This window comes from Eublepharis macularius, chromosome 3 (genome assembly GCF_028583425.1).
Source record: "Eublepharis macularius isolate TG4126 chromosome 3, MPM_Emac_v1.0, whole genome shotgun sequence".
Classification (NCBI taxonomy): domain Eukaryota; kingdom Metazoa; phylum Chordata; class Lepidosauria; order Squamata; family Eublepharidae; genus Eublepharis; species Eublepharis macularius.
Genome location: NC_072792.1, coordinates 65076183 through 65101474, shown reverse-complemented (window position 1 = coordinate 65101474; position 25292 = coordinate 65076183). Strand labels below are relative to the sequence as shown.

Sequence of the window (25292 nt, the reverse complement as noted above, 5' to 3'; positions counted from 1 at the left end):
GGGTTAGAGATGAAAAAATTGGGGAAAATTGAATGTAAATGTGGAAATAATGGATTCTAACCCAATAAAAATTTTTCAAAAAAAAAAAAAAGAATCGCTTTGGTATGCTTCTAAATGATCTGGAGCATACCGAAGTGAGATCCCCACCTCCCCCTTGAGCCCCCCCTTCCCCCTTCCTCCAACCCAACTTACCTTTCATGAAGGCCGGAGCAGGTGCCTCTGCTGCCGCCGCAGCCAGCAAGGCGGCAGGGAAGGCTGTAGCCAGCGCCTTGGCCGCCCGCACCGCCGCTTTGACCTCTGCAGCAGCCAGCAAGGCAGCAGGGAAGGCCGCTGCTTCCACCGCCACCACGATGTCCCAGGTAAGTGGTGTGGGAGGGCACCATTTTAAAAGGCTTTTGTGAAGCTTTGATTCGGTATTTCCGAATCACAGCCATCATACTGGCCCCGATTCGGAAATACCGAATCTTTATGAATCAGGCCCGGTTCGGGTTTTTTTCCCGAACCGGGAACCCGAAGCGCACACCCCTAGAGCGGACCAATCATTCTCTTTCAGCTTAACCTACTTTAAAGAATAAACAGAGGAGGGCAGAATCTTTCTGAGTTGCTTGGGCGAATGGCAGAATCAAAATGTGAGAGACTAATTTTAGATATTATCTGCACTGACCTTTAGAGGAGAAGGCTGGACTTTTCCAGAGGTATACTCATCTGTCTGAGCTACAAACATATGTAGTGTTTCTCCACAATAAGCCTCTGGGTAATGAGGACTGATCTGTGTGCAATTACTACATCCACTGTCCACTGATTCTGCTTGCCAACTCCTGCAGGCAAAAGATGAGAATGACACACAAATCAACTGAAATTTTACTGAGGCAATATATTTCACACTTGCTTTGATGTGTTTGGGCTTTTTGTTTGGAAGACAGGGAGGAGATATATACTGCCAGGAGCAAGTGGATATTTGCAGAGGAATTAAAATGTATTATTTCCCCAGCCCCTCTTGGATGCACACCTAACGTGGTGAGGGGGTTTGTGTGTTCGTAAAGCTGAGAGCAATATCGTCAGGAGCACAGGTTTGGTCAAGAGTCTAAACTCCTAGAAGAATCACCCAAGGTGGAACAGTCAAAGCTGATACACCAGACTAAGATGCATCCACTTCCTTTAGGAATCAACAGTTACATCAGCTGAAGAGAATTGACTGTTTCAATGGTGGGGGGCATAAGAATTCTTGAAGGCTAGCTGCTGGGCAGTAGCAATAGTGGAATGTGACACTGGAAGAGGATCTTTCACAGACAACAGCAGTGTCACTTCAACTAACCCTGATTAGTACTGCGCAGAAGGCGGCAATGGTAAACCACTTCTGCTAATCCCGTAACTTAAAAACCCTATGATGAGAAAATGGAAAAAGGTATAGTGCTGGAAGACAGGACCTCCTAAATTGGTTGGCACACAACTGGCTACTGGGGAAAAGCCAAGAACAAGTATGAATAGCACTATTCTTAATGACAGAACTGGATTAAAACTGAAAGGACGTCTAGTTGCAGATGTGAAAAGATGCAAAAGGAACATCCAAAGCTGTGTGATGCACATAATAGAAACATGGAATATGAGAATCATGGCCAGGAAAGCTAGAAATCGTAAAAGAAGAAATGGAACGTTTAAACATTGCAATCCTGGGTATGAATGAACTAATGTGGACTGATTCCGGACATTTTTGGTCAGAAAACCACGAAGTGTTTTACTGTGGAAATGATAAACTCAAAAGAAAAAGTGTAGCTCTAATAGTGAGGCCAGACATTGTACAAGCAGTCAAGAGCTACAATGCAAAGTCTGACCGAGTAATATCAATCAGACTTCAGGGAAGGCCTGTTAACATAACCATCATTCAAGTTTATGCCCCCTGTACAGATGCTAAGGAGAAACAAATTAAAAACTTTTACACAAGTGTCCAAGAAGAAACTGAACACACACCTTAAAAAGATATGGTGATAATCATAGGTGACTGAATCGCAAAAGAAGGCAACAAAGAATCAAACATTGTTGGAAAACATGGACTAGGATCACAAAATGAAGCAGGAGAGTGGCTCATGGAATTTTCCAAAGCCAACAATCTGTTCATTGCTGATACATGCTTCAGGCAGCCAAAAAACGATTGTATACATGGAAATCTCCGGGTGACCAATACAGGAACCAAATAGATTACGTAACTGGAAGCAGAAGATGGGAAAACTCTATTCTCTCTACTAAAACAAAACCAGGAGCTGACTTTGATAAAGATCATGAGTTAATAATATCAAAAATTAGAATAAAGAGAAACACTAAAAGAGAAACTGAAGAGAAACACTAAAAGTATCATAGTGCTAAAATACAATCTAAATAATATTCCTGAAGAATTTAAAGATCAGGTAAGGAACAGATTAATTGGTTATGAACCAGAAGAACTATGGGCTGAAATCAGAGATATTATCAAGGAAGGATGTACAAAGACTATTCCTGTAGCCAAAAGAAAGGAGAAGCCTAAATGGATGACTGAGGAAACTCTTAAAATTACTAAAGATAGACAAGAAGCAAATGCAAAAGGTGATAGAAATAAGAATCAGAATTCTAAATATGGCTTTTCTGTGACATGCACACAGAGACAAAGAAATCTATTATAATAACAAGCGCAAAGAAATAGAAGACAAAATCAAAAAAGTTAATCCAAGAAATCGTAGGGAAATTCAAGCCACAGCTCGGGATGCTGAAAGATCAAGACAGAAATATAGTATGTAATCAGGACAAATTAAAGGAAAGATGGAAACAATACACTGAAGAACTATACAGAAGAGATGGAAGGATGAGATACCTTTGAAAAAGAATCTTTTGACGAAAAATCAGAAATCTTAGAAAGGGAAGTAAAAGCATCAATCAAAGCAATTGGGAGAAACAAAGCATCTGGAATATATGGAATAGCAATAGAGCTATTTCAAACTACAGAAACTGAGTCCATCAAAATCTTAACAAGAATCTGTCAACAAATATGGAAAACAAAACAATGCCCATGGACTGGAAATGCTCAGTCTACATTCCAATTCCAAAAAAGGAAAATGCCAAAGAGTGCAGCAACTATCACACTATCTATGCAAGCAAAGTGATGCTCAAAATTCTACAGCAAAGACACTTACCATATAGGGAACAAGAAATGCCAGATGTTTGAGCTGGAAGAGGCACTAGAGATCATGCTGCAAATTTACAATGGCTAATGGACCATACCAGGGAATTTCAGAAGAAAATCAGCCTACATTTTATAGATCGAAACTAAAAAAGGACAGGTATCACACAACCACATAAACCCAAGGGGACACAAATTCCTAAGAGACCTGAATTAATAATAAAGATTTTTATTAAAATTTTGTAGATTTTTATAAATTTTTAAAGTGCAAGCGCAATAGTGCAAAATTATATAAACATACAATGTAAACCGAAATCTCTCGTACATACAGAGACTGGAAACAGAATGGTTTCCAATTGGCAAGGGTGTGAAACAAGGATGCGTATTATCTCCCTACCTGTTCAACCTCTATGCAGAGCAAATCATAAGGAAAGCTGGATTAGATCTAGAAGAAGGAAGGAACATTAACAATTTGAGATATGCAGATAACACCACGTTACTGGCAGAAAATAGTGAAAACCTGAAACGACTACTGATGAAGGTTAAAGGAGAAAGTGCCAAAGCAAAATTACAGCTGAACATCAAGAAGACAAAAGTAATGATTACCGAAGAATTACACAATTTTAAAGCTGACAAGGAAGAAATTGAAATTGTTCAACCAAGAAATCAGAAGGAGACTGAGACTTGGAAAAGCAGCTGTGAAGGAACTAGAAAAGATCCTTAGTGATGTCTCTCTGGGGACCAAGATCAAGATAATCCAAACTATGGTATTCTCCATTACTATGTATAGATGTGAAAGTTGGATAGTGAAGAAAGCTGACGGGAAGAAAATGGATTCATTTGAAATGCAGTGCTGGAGGAGAGTTTTGCAGATACGATGGATGGCCAAAAATACAAATAAATGAGTTCTAGATCAAGTTAAGCCTGAATTCTCTCTAGAAGCTAAGATGACAAAACTGAGGCTATCATACTTTGGTCACATCATGAGAAGACAAGATTCTCTGGAAAAGTCAATAATGCTAGGGAAAGTGGAAGGCAGTAGGAAAAGAGGAAGACCTAAAACGAGATGGCTTGACTCAATAAAAGAAGCCACATTCTCCAGTTTGCAAGACCTGAGCAAGTCTGTTAATGATAGGACATTTTGGAGGTCTTTTGTTCATAGGGCCGTCATAGGTCGGAGGAGACTTGACAGCACATAATATGCACACATTTTCCCAGAACCTGCTCTAAATGGCCACAAACTAGAAGAATACTGCTGGTGCTTTGTTATGCATTTGTCAGCTCAGGCTTTCAAAGATGAACACAGAAGGTTACAGAATTAACAAGTAGCAGCCTCTAAGTAATGAATAAGACACAGAATTATTCTTATTTCATGTACTCTACGTCTAGTTTTGTCCCAACACTATTTTTACTACTACTACTATTTCCATACACAAGGTTTTGCTTTTTAAAAACCAGACTGTGCCATTTCAAATCTGAACTCAAGAAAACTGTCAGCTTCTTTCATGTTAATAGATCATATACTTATCATCTCCTCTGTCCTTTCAGATGTATACCATATAAGAACCGACAACAACCTATTTATCACCATGGAATCCCACAGAACTCTGCATATTGTTTCAACTTTTTTAGAAGTTACCTCTCTGACACAGCTTCCACCTGATCTTCTTTTTGTTCCATCTCTACTAATTCATCTTCTGTGTATTCCAGTTTCACTGTCTCCTTTGCTAGTTCTCTTTCTACAGCCTTCAGTTGAGCTTTGGTCTTAGCTAATAGGGCAGTCACAGCATCCTGGAACAGAAATTGACATTCAAAACATATGCTACCCTTTTTCAGAAACAGAATCATAGTTAACTTTTCACTGCATTCAAATTAAAGCAAACCAATGATACAAAGCATTAATGTAATGTTACTTTAGAGTTCAAGTATGACAATGTGGAATTACTCAATTCTTTTCAATAAGCCTGTTTATTTAACAATTCATGCATATTATGCTCCGAAGAATTTACCTAGTCCTTTCTTCTGTACCAAACATCACTTTCACTTATGAATACTAAGAACATATTTCTCACCAAACAAAAGGGAAACATATATGAAAATCCTTATTTGTCGTTTAAAAGGATCATACATGATGACCATACCATTTTCACTGTAGTTTTGTTTTCAGAACACTGAGAAGCACTTTCTTCACACTTGGCATTGTCCTTAGTCAGCTGATAATCTGAGCGACTGAAGATCTGAATAGGGTACCAGTTAAGCTGCATCTCATTTGAACTCTCGTAGCCAGCTAGGCTAATCTGAGCAATGCCCTGTGAAGGTGATGAAGCAAGATGAGTTAATCTATTATCATTAGAGCAAACACAGTGTGCAAGACTATTCATTATAATAGGAAATGATCAGTGGAATCTCCTGAACAGATGTCCATAAATTATTTTACAGTGAGAAGCTACATTCTGATTATTAAGAGCAAATAGGGTTTCCTAGTTTATCTTCGTATCAGCCCTGTAAATAGAGTTAGTGTATTCCTTTAGACACAATACAAAACCATGGCTTATTTTAATTAGTGTTAGCTTGTGAAACCAGGATTCATTTCATACATCACCTCCACAAATGCTGGTTTCATCATTTGTGCTCTTTTCCCCCATCACTTCCATGGAAACTCATCACCCAAGCACAGAGAACGCAAAAAACAGGGTTACTCTTACCTGTAACGGTTGTTCATTGAAGTCTTCTGTGCAGGCACACATGGGACTGTGCATGCACAGACATGCTGATTAGTAGGTTTTCTGTAGTTTTAAGACTGTAAAGGGGATGTTTCCCCTTCCCATAACTGATGTCTCATATATTGCTTGCCATATTTTCAGAAGCTCACAGGCTGAGAAGGAGGTAAGTTCCCATAGGATGTCTGATGGTCTTTCCTCTCTTTAGACAGATATTCACTTGTCTTGTGGGATACCTGTGTTTGGCCCTCAAAAGGCACGTTTCTCCACTCTGTTTCATGTCTCTAGAGGCAGTGCAGTGGAAAGAGCCACACATGTCTCCTGAGGACCACAGGTGACGCCAATGCTCTGCTAGATGAGTCTGCCACATTTCTTCCAGTTAATTTGTTGTTTGGAAAGATAAAGCACCTCCTCTTGGATAACCCTGACCAGCAACTTTGTTCTACCCCTCCAAGGAATATGGCAAAGATGATCTAGAGCATGCCGATGGAGCACAAGGGAGTTCAATAAGCTCAATTTCCTCCATAATTGGCTTGGGCACAACGTCCCTTGAGCATTGCGGGGATTCCTGTTTGGCCACGTTTTTAGATTTGGTCTTAGCTCTTTTTGCTAAGAGCCAGTCTTCAACTACAGATCTTGAATTCTCTGGATGCAGTCTGATCATGATCTGCACAGTGCTGGGATCAATGACGAGTCCGTTGATGTCAATTCCAAGGGGTCTCTGGATCTTGATCCAGCCCAGAGCTGTCAGATCTGATGGGTCTGAAGCACTCAGTTTCGAGTTAGCCGATATTTGTCATGTCCGAGCAGTCCTTCAGCTCCACCAAGGCAAAAGATTTCACTGTCAGGCTGCAGGAGCTGGAGAGGGCTCTTTCCCAGAAGACACCTTTAAACACGTGGCTCTCCCTGCATGGGCTTTAAGCATGAAGACCTGGCAGTGCTTTAGCATGCTCGAACATTATGCTGCTGTCTAAGAAAAAGGAGACAGAGGGAATGCCCGCCTGTCTTTGTAATTTTAATGACACACTGTGTGCCCTTTTAAAACAGAGTTTTATCAGCCATGATTTTACAACTTTTTAAATTTTCTCCTGTACAGATCTGCTGTGACAACAACAATGAAGAAAGGCAAAACTTGAACAGCTTGCTACACTCGCTTCTCACTGATGGGCAGCAAAAGAGAATGAGGGTAGGGGCATCTCCCTGCCCAGAGCGTGGGGCATCTGGATGTGAAATGGCTGCACAGGTGCTCTGGGAAGAGGAGACACCCCACTACAGTCTTAAAGCTACAGAAAATCTACCAGTTGGCAGGCCTGCACAGTCCCATGTGGACTCCACGGAATACTGACAATGAACTCTTAATTATGCAAATAGTGGGCCCAGAAAAAAGCAGAGTTTCCATCTCACATTTGCCTAGAATGTCACACCTCAGGGGTCAGAATCACAGACAGCCAAATAGTTAATCTGGGGTAGTGGAAGACAGACTCTGCAGGGAAGATTATAAATTATCAAGACGCAGGAAAGAAGCTCTTCTCCTTGGATGGCTACAAGCCATGAAGAACTAAGCCTTTACCTAAGGCTTGCCCACATGGCGAGGGACAATGGGGAAAAGTCCCTTCTCTGAGAACGAAGGTAATGATGGACTTTTATCTACTGCAGCTTCAAGAAATATCAGTCTAATTAAACATGATTTAGGATAAAACATCCTTAACACACCTATTCAGTCTTAACTATGTAAAGTGTGGTAAGGGGAAGAGGCAATGTGTAAGCTTGTCATTTCTTGGAATGTAACAGCTCAAAATTAAAAAGTTGCAATAGATTTTCCTGTAAGAAACTTGTAAGAGCAGAACAGGAGCTACGGCAACTAGGTGGAGTCTTTAAATAGCAACACAGATTCAGGGTGCTAGATATGCAACTCCATCTAGCAAGAGATACTCTCAGAGTTTCTGGTGGCAGCAGTTATTATACTATTTGTTTTTGGTACCCTGCAGGAGTAAAGGAAAGCAGAAACTTGGGGTGGCAGCAGGGCTTTTCTGACCTCCTGGGACCCAGAAGGAATGGGACTTGCAAGTCTATTCCTTCATACATGTTTCACATGATGTCTAAACTAAGCTAACAGCTAGGTTCTGGACCACCCAACAAACTTAAAGTCAAAACAGATCTCCCCTGGACCAAGCCCAAGTTGTTTAACACTTTCCATTATACAATGCCTCTTACAGAATGGGTGTTTGGAAGTAAATTTAAAAGTAAAATAACAGGAAAGGAAAACAACTGATGGGCTATAAAGAAGCACACTATTAATATTCAATAAAGTCTTCCATGCATGGAGAATGGTAGTCCTGATTCTACCAAAACATCTCAAATACTTTTTGAACTGGATTCACTCTGTCTTGCACAAAAGGGGTGTTCTATTCTGCCCCTCAGGCCCAACTTTTGTCGTGACACAGTGGGCTATAGAAGATGGGAGAGATGGGAAAGATCAGATCCATTAAGTGGAGTTCTGTCTGGGATTCCATTCATATGAGCAAATAGAAAATTATTTTAAAAATATATTTTCAGTATCATTTATCTCCACATTTCTAATTTATGTGCTTCCTAAGAACATACCAGTAGGGGTCTCTTTTATTTAAACAACCTGAGTACCGATCTTTTTTTTTTATTATTTGAATGGTATGAACAATTAGTTTTCTCATAGTACACAAGATTAATTCCGCAGCTGTACAAGGCCACTCAGAACTACAGACTTTATTTGTGTACCCACCCAAAAAAAAGGCTAGAAAATATGTTAAATATGTGTTTTATTGTGTTCACAAAAGAATGCTCCCTGGAGCTGTGTTTGAACAGGTGGATAGGGCATAACAGAGGAGCGCTTAAAATAAAAACAGCTAAATTATAGCAAATCATTCAAAGAATTTAGTGACAAATGCCCATGTATAATCTGCTCTGCATTTAAAAAGAAATTCTCAGTCCAAAAAAAAATGTAAATTTTTGACATCTTCCATAAATATTGGCATCCTTCAGGCAGAAAATTATTTTAGTGTTTTAGACAGATGCATACATTTAGCTTAAGCAGAAAACTGGATTAGTGTATCATCATAATCATATAATAAATTGACTTATTTTGTTTTTGAAAAAAAGCAATAATTTTAGCTTCTACTAAAACAATGAATTAGTTATCTCTTCATCATTAATTAGGCTGAATTATCTAGAAATGGTCAAATTCAGAAAAAAATTAGTATGCATATCTATTGCTATGCTATTAGTATGCTATTAGTATGCATAGCTATTGCTAAAAAGGACCTGGATAGGGAAATTTATCCTTCAGGATCAACAAGATCAGAAACTTAAGTTTTGCTTCCATACTGAACAATTAGCATAATTCAAATGACAACACTGGGGAACACCGTGAGAAAAAATCCACAATTGTATATATGGTATGTTCACTACCCCAAGCCAAATTTCAGTGTTTTTCAAGCAGACTTTTTTTTAAAAAAAAATCTAGGTTTGGTGGCAGAAGTCAGTTTGTTTCACAATTTCCAGAATTCGTTTCAAACCCCCAAAACCTAGATGCTCATTCTCACACGAGATGAAATGTTTCTTTTGTTTAGATCCTGCCCCCCTGCATAGTTAATACCTCATGTTAGTTCTGAGGAATGTTATAAAGCTAACTTTATGTGAAATAAGGAAGGGGCTGTATCTCTCCAGAGCACTTAACAGTACTTCCCTGGATCAGTGTCTTCTAGGGGGGGAAACTCATGGGGTTTTTACCTCCAACATTCCCAACACATTATACACAGCCTGGGGCGCGCGCACACGCACACACCCTTTTGCAGTTAATTTTTATGGGGTTGTTTTTGTGACAAAGGGATTTTTTGTTTGCAGATGAAATTGCATGTTGCATGTTGCATGAATTGCAAATTGCATGTTGCATGAAATTGCAAATTGCATGAAATTGCATGTTAGAAGCACTTTTCTATTTATTCCGCCCAAATAAGTGTTTTCTCCAAGCCCCACAAAATGAGTAAATCCTCATTTTGTGCACAATGACTGCACAAAAAGAGCATTACACAGACAATTAAACTTGTGCTACATATGACCACAGGAGATATGTGGAAAAAGCACGTATTTTTTCAAAACAAAATGGAAATTCCATTTAACATTGTAAATGAAAAAAGTAATACATGACTCATGAGAATTTTCAGAAAAAGGCACCCCTTACCAACAATTCTTCTTCTTGCTGCTGGCCAACCAAACAGATATAAAGCTGTAGTGATTTCAGCTTCAGGATACTTGAATGCACAGGGATCTGGAAGACTTCATTAAATATTAAGGGAGTCTGGAATTCCAAAGCTCTAGAACAATAAGTGGTCGGAGTGCCAGACTCAAGAGATGGTAAATATATTCTCACATGTCTGTAAACAGGAGAAAAAGAAGTCATCATTTTCAAAGGCTGTCACGAAGGTCATTTTAAGTAGCAAAGTAAAACGGAACAAAACATAATTCTCGTAATTGTATCTCATAATTCTCTTAATTGCACAACTGCTTTGTTTATTTGTAACACAGGTCAGCAAATATTTGTACAACTACAGAGAATGTCCACAATCTGAGGTATGTTGGTGTTCACAAATGAATGCTGACAATCCCTTATGAGCTTTGTGAATGTCTGAAGGGATACAGAATTTATATCCACATGCTACCTGCCCAGTCAAATGCTCAAGACTGTACAACAAGAACTAGCTCCAAAGATTAATGAACAGAAACCAAATAGCCATTATCATTCTTTACTTGATTTCTACCTTGCCTTATGATCCAGAAGGATCCTCAAAGGAGCTTATACAAAATGATAAAATACAGTTTAAAAATGGTGATGTTTCCATCTCCTCTGGTAAAGTAATACCTGAGCGGCATCCACCCAAACCCTAGTTCTCATTATGCTCTTCTAGTTCGGTCCATCAGTTTGCCAGGGGTGGTCGTTTTGCCAGGGTTGTGTTCCATATGCCTTCCCCACAGCAGCTAGGCTTTCTAACCATCTCTCGGGCAGAGAGAGAGAACAGATAGGACTGCAAAGAGTTCTATCGGCTGAGGGGTGCTGAGTGATGGCAGTTGTTCAGATTCAGACTGTTCTACTTAACAGGCTTTGTAGCAGTTCCCTCACTTCCACTTGGGCAAACTGTTGTGAAAGAAGGATCACTCTTCAGGTGTAATTTCGTTCTTTTTTCTTTTTTTACTTCCATGAACAGAAAAAACTTTTGGCATATAGAAGAACATAGATTCCTAACTTTGCGGCATATAATAGGGGAATGCTGATTATCACAATCAGCCCCAGCACCAGGGTTACTGGCACCTGAGGCCATCCCCGCACGCGCACTGTGCGCATGCGCGCCCCCGGACTGTGTGATGCCGGGGCAGTGACGTCACTGCAGTGACTGCAGTGATGCCGGGGTCATTGGCCGGCAGGTGGCCGGAGTGGCGCGAGGAGGCCGCCCACGCTCCACACGCTGCCCCGGCTGCCTGCTGTCCCTGGCCTGAGGCTGCTGCACCCACCCGGGGGCGTGTGGCGGTGGCAGTGCGGGGCTGGCTGGCGGTGGCGCGGCACGCACCTCCACCCCCAGCACCCCCTCCGGCGCCCCCTCTGGCTGCGTGGCGCCCGCAGCCCCTGCCTCACCGCCTCAATGGTGGCGCCAGCCCTGATCACAATCTAGTGATTGTTAACATACAAAAATAAATCTCTGTATTTTTGGCCATTTGCAAAACTGGCCTGGATTGTCAATGTTCACACGGTAAAATTCATTAAATTTCAGACATTGAGTGTAACATGTACATAAAGATTCTTGGCATTATTTCCTTAAGGCCTTCATTTTTAAGAAGTTTATTGAATGAACTGCTATATAACTGAAAAATATGAGCTTAGACATTTGGAATCTGATTGTTATACTTTGACATTTCAGGAGACAGTATCATTGGAAGAGTGCCACTGGTCAAAAATCAGTTACCCCAGCATGAAAGATATTTCTGCTTACATTTTACAGCCTTCTTTCACAGCAAGACCAGTAAAATTCATTAGTTGTAGCACATGAACCAGCAGGCACTCCTTTCCGCTGTCATGCCTAGAAAAAAAAATTGCCCAATGAAGTTGCCAATCCACAGAGAACATGAAGATTAAACTATTGTATTATTTGAAGGTACTCCTTGTACCCAAACCTGATAGCCAGTTTACATCTGCAGCTTTCGCCACTAACATGTTTGACAGTGCCACATTCGACAATGACAGATATCCAGATCACCTGGTTTGTTCAGTACATGACAAACAAGTTTGCATCACTTTTTTGCAAACTGTGCATGCACAAAGATACTGCCAATTCAAACTGATCAGCCACTACTAGTGTCACCAGGACTAGTTAGACAAACAGCAAAGGGCAGGATTTCATTAAAACAAAGCATTTATTTACAACTGATTTATATGATTGGTGGCTGGATTGTCTATTTCTGCCTGCTGAACTGAGCAGTAGGGCAGCGGGGGTGGGGGACGTAGAACTCATTCAGGCTATGCAAGATCACACATATGCAAAAGGCCTCTTATGCTGTACTAGATGGCCATGAAGGAATATACCAAAGCAACCTGAAGAAGTCATGACCACAACTGTATATCTTATAGAACGTAGAAGAACATTCTAGAAGAAATAATAACAATAACATTTGATTTATATACAGCCCTTTAGGACAACGTAACGCCCACTCAGAGTGGTTTACAAAGTATGTTATTATTATCGCAGGGTGTTTGTTGTGAGGATAATAATAACTCTAATATTAAGGATCTCATGCACCTTTGACATCCATTTGCATCATATTAATTACCAATGGCCACGGAAGAAGATCAATACTCACAGAAATCCAACCTGTATTTTGGGCTCTTCATTGACTACATCACTGTACAATGATTCTTCAACATCCTCATGCCTATGTGATAAGGAAAACAGATAAGCAATAAAAATCTTATCATAGAATGGTAGTTTGATACCATTTGCGATAAAATAAACCAAGCTGTTCACAGTACGCAAAGCATACATTTCAACTGCAGCTCAGTGATCTGCATAATTTGGATAGGAAGCTTTATACCAAGTTTGCAATAAAAGTTAAATTTCAGCTGTTCAACTCAGTGATATAACAGTGAATATCAAAAAGTCCTTCAAGTGTATCAATCAAAATTTACTAGTTATGCCTTCTTTTTTTTAAGGGAAATATACAGCCCTTTTCCATCATCAAAACATGATGTTATTCTACAATAAAACTTAAACCAACAGTACTCTGGCGCCCAAGAACAAAAGACTGGATTTTTAAAAAAAAATTTCTAGGTGCCCAAGATACATTCTTTTAGTTCATTTCAGGGCTAAAGATATCTACTGTTTATAGAAATATTTTTCCTACTCATTCAATACTGTCATCCTGAATATTAGATCTTATATTTGCTCTTGCTGCATGTGCTCATTTTTTTGTTTCTAGTTTAAAATTTAGGAGGAAATGTTGCATGTAACATAAAGACATCAATTCATTCTTCAACACAACAGTGGCCTCCCTATCCAAAATATCGTCATTTTGTATAATCTTTATTGGGTCATACAAGCATAGGATACCATGTTAGCATTAAAATGTATTCCTATATGCTTAAGTTTGCCTATAAAAAGTGCGTAAAATTATCACTAGCTGTGGCACACTCAATAGTTACATTTTAGAGCAACTGTACAACTAGATAAAATTCTAATACTACACAAATGTAGTAGCACTGAAGAGGTGGTCAAATAAACAGAGCACTGGCATACACTGGAGAGGGAAATACATAATCTGAAAAAATGTACTAACAAGTAGTATGTTTGAAGCAAGAAGTTCTCAAGACACATGGTACACACTACTATGGAGTATTCAGGAAACAGTTCTAGAGTGTCATTTTGAACATGATTCAAAAATTTGGATCCAGAAAACTTGAGTTGAATACTGTGAAACAAAGCTTTGTATCCATGATCTCGGAGAAAAACTTGGGTATAATGTTGGATGTAGCCAGACAATCAACTATGCAAGAATTTGCACAAATCACATGTGCAAGAATAGGGGAGGGAAACATCCACTGATTTTTCCTTTGTAATGCAACTTCCCTTCCACACTGCATTCCTATTCCTGAGGGATTTAAACCCTTAAACCCTTAAAAAATTAAATCAAGTGCTTTTAAACGTAACTGATCTTTAAAATTTTGACTTATATGAAGTGTCTCTTTAAACATAACCTGGTTAAAATGAAATCTAAATTTAATCCCAAAATGCTAAAAATACAATATTCTTTCTTGAAACTGAATCAATGAACTTCTCAAACCTGTTGTCAAAGCTGACTTTTATCAGTCAAAGGCTGGCACAGATTGCATGACCAAAGATTTGAGAGTATTCTGTTAGATAGCATGAAAAAGGCTCTATGTTGCTGAAAGCAAATATGTCCTCACAACAACAAATGCATGGATGACAAAATAGAAAAGGTGAACTAAATTATTTATCTAAATTATTTCCTCGTCAAGTTAATTCATTGGTTCAGGTTGTATGATGTAAATAAATTCATCCTGCCATTTAAAAGTATTAATCATGATTTAATAGTAGATAAAAAAGGCATTTACCAAATATTTTTGTGGCTTACAGTTCCAATTTACAACACAATTATACACCTGACCTTTTGCTTAAAGCTTCAAACACGCCACTGTCACTAGCCAGTGAATAATTGGACAGACATGCTGAGACTCGCCTGGCTCTCCTCTCCAACCTTCTAGCACTGTCTTCACGCAGAGTCACAACTATAACATGAGAAAACAGCAAAGACAAGGTCATAGTGAAGGCATTCTCAGCAACCAGCCACAGCCAAAAGCTCCAGAAAAGTAAGCAGTAAAAATGTGACATATTACATATATGAAAGAAACTACATTTTTAAGCTATACCTCCTAAGTCCGGGGGAGGGGTTGCTTTAGCATGATCCAGCCAACACTTTTAAGTCCCACTGATTTCAATGGAGCACATGTTTAATTTGGCAAGACTGTGTCACTTGTTTCTTTGGCAAAATACTGAATACATGATGATCTCATTACTTACTGTCTGTGTGATTCATTGCAAGAAGAGGTGCTTAAGAAAAATAAACTTCGTATTTATGTCTGGTTCTATCTATATTTAGAAGGCAATATACTGACCATTTATTTTAGAGATTATTACGTGATTAGATCGTATGGCCAAAGAAGAATGAATATGCCACAATGAATATGGTGATTTAATCCTATCTGCTTCAACAAGATTTTTAAAATGTTTCATTTGTACTTCCTCAGTTTACCCAGCTAAAAGTATATTCAATTTAAAATGCTGGATTCTTACATGGTATAGGATTTAGTTTGCAGAAAATTAGTATTTATACCATGAGAATACTAGCACACTGCCTAATACACTCAAACAGAACCTGTGAACAATTTTGTTCCAAGTTTTTAACTTTACTTTCACAAGTAGATTAAAATATTTGTTAGAGGGCAGAGAAACATGAACAAAAAGTAAATGTTTCTAGATTGTTTAAAACACCTACATCAGATGATTAAACACACAGTAACAAGCATAAATATCAGAAGGTATGTACAACAGTCAAGGTACATGAAACAGCATTCTAAAATTCTCTGACCAAATAAAAGATACAGTCTACCCTTATAAAGTGAGAAAGTTACGGAAAGGTGCATAGAAAGTAGGCAGACTACTACTCCTATTGACTTTGATTTTGTGTTCATGCCAAAGTACTCCAAAAGGCATTTTGAAATGTGTGAAACTTAAACAGTAACTTGTGTGATTACACATTCTTGCCTTGCTTTTATTTCTCCAACAAAAAAGGCAATGAGATATATATTCTTTGCAGAATTAGTCTAATTTCAGTGAATTTAGACTGAACTCAGCATAGGAGCCTAGCAATTTATGATGGACTATGTCTAATGGCTACAAATAACATTTGTTATTTATTTACTTGTTTTAAAAAAATTATAGACCACAGTTCCAGACTTGAAAGCTCTTTGACAAAGTGTTTAAAAATAATGGAAACACAATAATACACAATTAAATAAGTTTTTATACAAGTCAGGGGGCTAGCATTAATGGACCAAGGGCAGACTGCTAATCAACCAGATTGATCTAAATGCTCATCCTGTACCATTCAGCATAGTAGCAATTTGACAATGAAAATAGAAGTTTTCTTCCAACCATTTTGCAGCTGAACTTCCAACTGCCAACACAATGCTGTATTCTCTAATGTAACTGCTTAATATCAGCGGTATTTATAGGAACAGAAATGATGAACAATACACTTCAAGCCCTATCTTTTTAAAACTATTGACATAATTCTACAACATGGTAGTATTGATGTTCAGAGAAAGCAAAACAGTAAATTGTATTTCCTCAAAAACAAGCAAGCCATCAGCTCATTTCTTCAGAGCTATTCTGCCTGGGATATCACATAAAATGGCATATAAGGGTATATAAGGTATCAAGATGCAACATGGAAATATCATGTGTGTTACAAAATGTTTAACTCGCGTTATTTTGCTTGATGCTTGACATGGAAGCATCTGAACATCATGGCAATACCCCAATCTACAGTACACAGTAGTTGTTGGTGTATGCTTTTGATTAAAACTCAGCAGGAAAAGAGCTTGACAACAAGATACACTATTTGAAATGTCATGCAAGTGGGACAGCATTTTAAGTAAAATATAAAAACTATGCATAAAAAAAACCTCAAAAGGTTTTATTTCCTTAAATCAGGATATACATAACTGGTAAAAAAGAAAGAAAAGAAAGGAGCTGAAAATGTTTGAGATGCTAGAAATTTGAGAATTTAAACAAATGTTCCACATCCAGTTCTGACATGCCCTAATAAGGGATTTTTGAGTTATTAGAAAGTCAAACATCATCTAGTGAAAAAGTTACCAGAAAGATGAGCAGAATTAGATATTCAAACATTGCTGCTTTTATGTTTTAAATGTTTTGAAATATATTCTCATCAAAATAACACATTATATACACAAAGAAACACATATTGTAGCACACTTGTAAATCCTCACCTATAGCTTATCAAGCACGTTTAGGATAGCAACTGAAGCTTCCAAACACAGAACCTTCAGTAGTCAATACCAATGAATAATGACTTGCATCCAGTACAAAATTCCCACTTGTACTAGACCATGGTAGATTCTTAAACTACATAAAGCTTTTGTTTCCGCTTGCACAAAATCCTGTTCAATCAATTTCTGGCACTATAATATATAGAGAAGAAAGTGCTAGGGGTTGCAACATGGTCTTGTGAAAGCAGAACTGGGCTAAGTTTTTGCTTGTGCATTGATCCAAGCCATTGAATGCAAAGTATTTAACAATGAAGAAACCTGAAAGGGCTACAAGACTGTGTAAGATACTGAACAAAAGCAGGAGCAACATTCCTTCCTTCCTACATGCAGCCAATACAGAACAAAAAAGCACACAACACACACAGTTTTACAAGCAGGAAGGGGGAAAACACAATAATGCAGTCTAGGTTCACTTACAGTCGATTTTCCTGTTGTGCCACAGGAGAAACAAAATAAAAAATAATTTAAGTTCAAAGTGTCAAATCTATTTAAAATACATAAGATGAGCTAAGAACTACTTGAAACTTTGTAACTCATGAAAAATATAAAATTTGCAAAGGTAGAAAATCTAGACATGATGATTTTAAAAGCTTATTATTTGGATTTCTCACAACACATGATTTTAGTGAACTATTTCTAAAAATGCAATTAGTTGAAAAAAGTTTCTGTAAGTAGTTTCATTTTAGAGAGCTAGAAACAATGTGTGAAAACTTTACAGCCCACTGCCCTTTACATTATACCACCATTTCTCATAACTGAACTTCAAATCTCCATCTTTGTAAGTTGTACAGGCATCATGGCTGTTCCTGACAAATTAAATCACATGAATACCACTCTGTCCTGCAGTGTGCTGTAATGACATCATTCACAGCACAACATAGAAGGGGCAGGTTGAGTGCAGGCCCGATTTAGTAAAAACTGGCCCCCAATCTACTATTTGGGGCACATGAAGATCAGCTCCCATCACCCTCCCAGCCCCTGCTTTCATGCCCAGGGGACCTGACAACCCCGCCTTTCCCTCCAAAGCAGCTTACATAGTTCTCCAGTGCTGTGAGTTAAGTTAGGCTGAGAGCATGTGCAGGTGTAACAGAATGCAGTTTAAAGAAGGTTTCCTAAGTACAACACTCAGAGAGCTGGAAAGAAAGGAGCCACATAGCATCTGTTCATGGAAAGACCCAACATTCAAAGGCCCCATAAGCACTTCCCAAAATGATTACAGAAATAAAACAAAGGATTTGAGTCCAGGGGCACCCGAGAGACCAACAAGATTTTCAGGGTATAAGCTTTCAAGCATCAAAGCTCCCTTACTCAGGTAAGTAATTTGAAAAGTTCAATGCTGAAATTCTTCACGGATTAGACAAAGAAATCCAAGGCATACCACCTGACACGTAAGTAGGTCAAATATTACCATTTGTAAGTTAAGTAAGTTATAAAGAATTCATTTTATGTAAAAATAGTTCAGTTTTGATAGGAAAGCAGAAAATGCATATATTTTGATCCCCCCCACCACCACCGCCACCATTTTTTTTCCAAGAAAGAAAATGTTTTTCTTCATGGCTTCAAGATTCTCAGAAATTTTATCTCTCTAAAAGCCCAATACTTGGGGGGGGGGGGGGGGCGGGTGGAAAGTGCACAGGGTGTCAACTAAGGGTTACACCATCATATCCCAGACTTACACTGGTGTAACCCCCCCTCTGCTGGCGCCTAGCCACAGTGCTGCTCTCTAAGGCCCTCCACTGGTGCCTGGCCACAGCAGCCAGACATAGGTACAAGTGCAGTGTAAGTCCCTACGTCGATGCCCAGAAGGGCAAGCCAGGAGGCAGAATATGAGTTATTAGTCAGCTCCCTAAGCCATTCTAGGTCCAGGAACGTCCCCAGAAGCAGCAGAAAGTTATGCCACAAAAACCAACGGCACAGCTCATAGATGCCCACTGAGCGGGGAAAATTGCTCAGCCTCCCCCATGGCTGGCCCCACCCAAGCAGCCTGGAGGAGCATAGGATGTCGACGTCCACGGGGGCCAATCCGCTTGTGCCCCTGTCCCCGTGCCCAATCAGCTCCCCGGGTACCCTACATAACCTTCAGCCAGGGCAGCCATGACCTTAAGTAAGTGGGGTGGTGGCCAGAGGCACTGCCCAAGAGCTCTCTGCTACGGGGACAGAGCGTGAGGCGGGAGAGAGTACACACGATGGTGGGGCAAGAGTGCACAGGGGGCATTTGGGGAAATTTGGGGCTTGCCTGGAAGTCACATATGGGAGGGAAGCTAACTCCACAGTGTCTGACTGACAAATACCACCTGAGTTCTCTTGCTGGTGTCCCGGCTCTTAAGTCCCAGTGCAGGGAGGAGTGAGGGTTCACTGCTAGTGAAGAAGGAGCTGGGGTGGCAGCAGCCCCTCCCCTCCCCTGCAGCTGCCCAAGTGCCCATCTTTGCAGGCGAGACTCGCAGGGGAACAGGCAGCCACTGCCTGTGATTCAGGGCAGTCCATGTCTGCTGTGGAGGCAGTCGTCCAGGGAGCCACGCTCAACACATCCATTCGGGGAGAACCAACAGCCCATGTTGGAGTTCTGGTCAGACTCCCACAGCCTGGCTTCACAACAGGCTGAGGAGAGAGTGCAACTGTGGTTGGGGCAACTAAGTGCTTTCTCCCACAACTGCTCTGTGATAGCAGGCACACAATCCCTTTTCTGTCTCCATCATGGGATCTGATCTCCAAGCAGTGACACTGCCGTAGAACATCTTGATACAGACAAGGATGACATTCTTGGCAGGGGGGGTGGGCAGCAGCATCTTGCTGGCTGCACCTGTAATGATAGTACTGCTGCCACCGCTCCCGGCAAGGGACAGACTCTCAGGACATGGCAGGCCAGACCGCAGCTGGCACAAGGCCAGTCCATCACTACATGTGAGTGTGTCTCTCTTCCAGGGAGGTGGCAAGCCATTAGGGAGGCTGAGGAGCATGGCCAAACCAGCCCCCAGAAATCTGTCCAGGTCACCATACAATCCCATCCCACGGACTTGACTCCTGGATAGCATGAGAATTTATCCCACTATGGAAAAAGCAGCCTGAAGGATGGCTCCGCTGGTCCTGACTCCCAGACCCCTGGCCACAACTCCCCACTCTGAGGAGGGCAGTTGGGCGTGCCTCTAGACAGTCAGAGGACATGATTCCATGTGCTGTATTCACATCTGGCACTTCAACAAAGTCTGTGTTGATCAACAACCCTTCCTTATCTGTTTGATTGTGCATGACAGTGCCCCACTCCGCTCCCCAACATGGCTGTCCTACCACACATCCCGGCCAATGATCTCTTGCTCTGGGCTGGCATGGATAGGGTGGCCCCAAAGAGACTCTCAGCCTCCCCAGTCCCCCCTCCCAAAGCTGCAGGCAGAAAGTCGGAACCCTGAGTGCTGTCCAAGCATGTCTGGTTGGGGGAAGACTACCAATCTGTGGCAGCACGGATGAGGTCCAATCATCAGGCTGACTCCCACTGCATGTGGGAACCTAAGGGGGTCAGTGGCTGTGGCAGCAGAGGTGCTCGTGCACTCACTTGCACACTGCCACGCCTGGGCCGCCATGATCCTCCAGAGGCCTGGGCAAGGCATGGGATCCTCAGCTGGGCTCTCTGCTGTACTTAGAGGCAGTAGCTGCTGGGTGGCAGCAGGCACTCTCAGCAGCGGCCATGCCTTGTGCAGCCACCAGCATATCGCTCCTGTCAGTTGTTACGAAGCCAACAAGTGGAACCACTATTACACCTTTGTGTGGCACAGGGCCGGCCCTTTGGACCGGGCTGTCCACCTAGGATCTTCTGCATGCAGAACAGATGATCTCTAACAATTAGACACAGCCTCTCCTTATAAAGTCCTACAAGCAGAAGCAACTGGGTGGAGGGACTAGGCAACAGATTTGGTGTTTTGACAGGACAGCAAATAGAATAATTGCTGTGTTGAAAAGCCAGGATGTATGAGGTTGAAACATTTATAGTGAGAGCTTACAGGGTAAGGTTTTTGCAGATGTTGTAGAAGTGAAAGAAGAGGGCAGAACTGAGTTAAGATGTTCACCACAAGAATACAAGAACTATCAGGTCAAAACTCTGGTCAATATAATACAGCATTCTGTTCCCCACACTGGCTAACTAGATATCTCTGAAAACACCTATGTGGAACATGAAATCATAAGAACTCACCAAGCAATTCAAAGCTAATAACCATCTGCTCATCTTGTGATAGTGAAATTTATCCATCAATAGTGTACACTTTTGTTTGTCTGCTTTAAATCTTCTGCAAGATAGTTTCACAGGGTGATTCCAATTGGAAGAAAAATTCTCTCTATCCATTTTCTCTGTACTATGTATAACTCTTTAAGCTTAAAACCTCACCAGTTAATCTTTTCTAAAATCCCTAAGCATTTACCTTTCCTAATGGGGAGGTATTCTGGTTGCCCTTTTCTACTACTGTTCTAGCTCTGCAATCTGTTTTTTGAAATGAGGTAACCAGAATGTTAGTTGTTGTGGGTTTTCCGGGCTGTATTGCCGTGGTCTTGGCATTGTAGTTCCTGTCGTTTCGCCAGCAGCTGTGGCTGGCATCTTCAGAGGTGTAGCACCAAAAGACAGAGATCTCTCAGTGTCACAGTGTGGACACTGTGACACTGAGAGATCTCTGTCTTTTGGTGCTACACCTCTGAAGATGCCAGCCACAGCTGCTGGCGAAACGACAGGAACTACAATGCCAAGACCACGGCAATACAGCCCGGAAAACCCACAACAACTATCGTTCTCCGGCCATGAAAGCCTTCGACAATACAACCAGAATGTTATTCAATTCTGCAAATGTGGCCAAACAAGGCTGCCTACATGGAATTTAGAAGTGGCAGCTATCTTTTACAACAATAAAGAATTAAGGATGTATGTGCAGAAGATTATAATTCATCATTATTCTATACTATTCTAAGAAGAATGCAAGTACTAAAAATAATTTAAAGAACTACATGGGATAATATAAATATTTAGAAGCCAAGTCAGAGGAAGAAAAACTGAAGGAATACTGTGAGACTACAGCAAGACAGAGATGCAGGTTGGTATTTTTGAATGTTTAAGATAAGTTTAAAAGGAAAAGAGGAAAAACACTGTTCGATTTATAGAGAGAAAGCAAGCCTTAAATTACTTCAAAACAGACTAAGATCGTAGACACTAAATGCTTCCTGATGGCAACTGATTTAATAAATTTTAAAAATAAGGGACATAAAAGCTTTTTTGTTGGAGATTTTCAACGAGTATTAGCCCAGTAGTCTATCAAGGATCTTTAAGCAGGATACACTGTGCTTGAGTGAGAGGATCTGCACACCAGTGCTTGTCCCTTTCAGCACATGAAGCAGGAAAACCAGGAGGTATTTGTGGCAAGAAGGCATGAAAAAGGCAACTGATGGTATCTCACTAGCCACTTGATTCCCTCCAAACCTTCATGTTACTGAACATGATTCATTGAAGGTACACAACTGATTAGGTTTTCACTTATTCACCCTTTTCATCAAGGGGAAAAACACATCCCTGATTCATTAAAATGAATGAAAGGGCTTTTTTGAGATGTGCTATTGCATTCTATAAGAAAATTTAACAATTGAGGCGCATTTAGACACATGAAGGAAATATATTTTGTGACTGAAAAAGCATACAATCTTTCAACGTAAGCATCCTTCTCACCCTCCCACCAAGACTGAAAAATTTCTACAGCAACATCTTCAACTGAACCACAATTTCTTGTGACATCCAAATGTGTGCACAACAATAAACTGTTATTTTTTTTTGTGCCCATGATCTGTGATTCTTAACTACAGTTTAATCCTGATTTAGATTCATGGGCAAGAAACAAAACCCAATTTGTTAAAGCAATAAAATTTTGCTCTTTTAAGAATCAAAATTTTGAAAGCTGAAAGATAACTTACCTCCAGAGGTTGGAATATTTGCCGGTTGCAGTCCTTCACTGTCTGGGAAATAATCATGAGCCTTAGATGTTTCTTGTGATTTGTCTTCACCCAAAACAGAAGCATGAGCTCGAAGCACTTCTAAGGTGCCTGTGCCCATCATTTCCTCATATCCTTCTGACTTCTGGGTTAATGGGGAATCTTGAGAAGCTGGGAGGAAGGGAGTGTCCAGGGGGGAGCTTGGAGGAGATAATGAGGATAGAGACGACCGTGATGACAGGGATGCCAGTGACAGAGGTGTATCCAAAGATCTTCTCTGTTTACTGAAACTAGAAGGTCCAATGGAGTCAACATACTGTATGTCTTTACTGGGACAATCAAATGGAACTATATCAAATCTTATGGGCTGCCCATAGTCAATAACACTGTCTGATTTGTCATATTGAGGAAGACCATAGATATCTGTGAAGCTGACAGAGCTAAGAGAGCCCCTGCTGGAAGCCAACGATCCACGGCTGGATGCCAATGACCCTCTGCTGCCGCTAGAAGATATTGTCAGGGTACTGGCAGACAAGCTAGAAGACAGAAACACACAGACCTATTAATTATGAAGACAAGCTCAAAAAAGAAAAATTGTTCAATCAATTATTTCAGGGGCAGGAGTTAGCAACAGATAATTCATTCTTTGTTTTTTTTTTACATTTTGCATTATACCAACAAAACAAAATGGCAGAAAACACCAGACCAGATGGAGAGGAGAGCCATTTGTGATTACTGCTTCTGGTGGCCCTGCATTTTGGCTTTTAAACTGCCAGAGAAAATGAGTAAACCACAATAAAATCTCCTTCCATTTTTACAGCTTTATTGTCAATTAAACATTAAAATTACTTTATTTTCCACTTTGTTACTCAGTTTGGTTCAGTAATAACATGTATGTTATAAATTTATCAGAAGGTTAGTTTTTCAATATCCATTTTATCAAGATAAATTCATTGTATCTTAAGCTACTTAGACAAACTAACAAAATATGAGGGGAACGAGTGAATCTCTACAGTCAATGATCCTTTTCTTAATAAAGATTTAAAGTAATCATCATCATCATTAAACTGGCATTTAAGAAATATTTTAAAAAGTTAAACAGTTGCTCAGAATTGTTAGAAAACTGGCCATCAGCAGATATAGTCCATATACTTTACACCTTTACTTCTTTTTACTATATATTAAAAGTTGCAAAATTTCAGGATTTTTACAGACAACAGGAAATTTAATATTACTTCTAGCTCACTAAAATTGCTGCAACATACCTTTACCAACATCAGTTAGTTGGGGTAATTAACTATAGTGGAAGTCAGGGAAAAATAGGAATCTTTATTTAAGTTACAAAATGTGAAAAAAGTAAAGAACTAAGTCCCACTCACACTATTGGAGTGGTACTACATCATGGTCTTCCTCAAGCACAACACTCTAAAGAACTAACCTTTTCAACTGGGACTTTAAATAGGAACTTAAACGAGTTGCTTCTTCCAGCTGCATGAGCAGACAATTAGTCTTCTCTTGTAATAGTATCCTACAAAAGAGTAAAGTCATCTTCATACATTGAAAAAGCAAGTAAGTTCTTTTCACTTGATGTTATTGATAGTATAATTTCCACCCAAGCTTCTAGTATCCTTAGTGTCTAAACAAACACATTTAAACACATGTGGATTATGATGAGACAATAGGTGATGCCAGGGAAGTATGAATGTTCAAGCCTCAGATTACAAAATTCAGTGGTACTCCTTCAACCTACACAAGCATTACAACCTTGAGAGTTCTGGTTCAGGAGAGATCATCAATTTATAATCTATAATCTATCCTGCCGATCTTCATGCCCCACTTCCCTTGCTCCAAACTTAGAAAACAGTGGCAAGGGAAGAGTGGCAAAGTCTCATTGGATGCCACTGTCTAAGGCTTTCCTTCCTTTGTTCAAAGTCCCTACCATGCTGCAAAAGCTGCATCCTTGGCTCCTTGGCTGCTGCAGTCTTGCAGGTGACTAGATTTAAGAAAGGGAAGGAAGGACTTGCAAAGAAGTCTCCAAAGGGATTTTGCCGTTGCTGAACTATCCCTACCAGGTTAACAGTAGAAAGGAGAAGCTGTTAGGGAAAGATTAACAGCAATAAGGGGGTAGATTATGGGATGGGGATGTTTGGAATTTGTCACAGCATTATGAGGATTCTGTCAAGAAATTATACTGGGGGGGGGGGGCGTTGATCTGTTTTCAGACATTTTTTGCAATTGCTCAGTTTCTCATGTCCAGTTTCACACTAGACCTATCCCTTTGCAGTTGACATGCCATATA

The 25292-nt window shown here is 40.1% G+C and overlaps 1 protein-coding gene across 1 annotated transcript in view; it reads right to left on the bottom strand.

Moving 5' to 3' along the window:
- Positions 1-25292, bottom strand: part of WWC3 (WWC family member 3) — a 90752-nt gene that overhangs the window by 14986 nt on the left and 50474 nt on the right. Inside the window, exons 10-18 of the mRNA XM_054973748.1 lie at positions 24432-24521; positions 22976-23529; positions 14572-14692; positions 12751-12822; positions 11886-11972; positions 10085-10277; positions 5290-5457; positions 4788-4939; positions 665-818 (exon numbers count right to left, since the gene is read on the bottom strand). Of these exons, the coding sequence (XP_054829723.1) occupies positions 665-818; positions 4788-4939; positions 5290-5457; positions 10085-10277; positions 11886-11972; positions 12751-12822; positions 14572-14692; positions 22976-23529; positions 24432-24521 (1591 nt within the window). The remainder of the gene's footprint in view (positions 1-664; positions 819-4787; positions 4940-5289; positions 5458-10084; positions 10278-11885; positions 11973-12750; positions 12823-14571; positions 14693-22975; positions 23530-24431; positions 24522-25292) is intronic.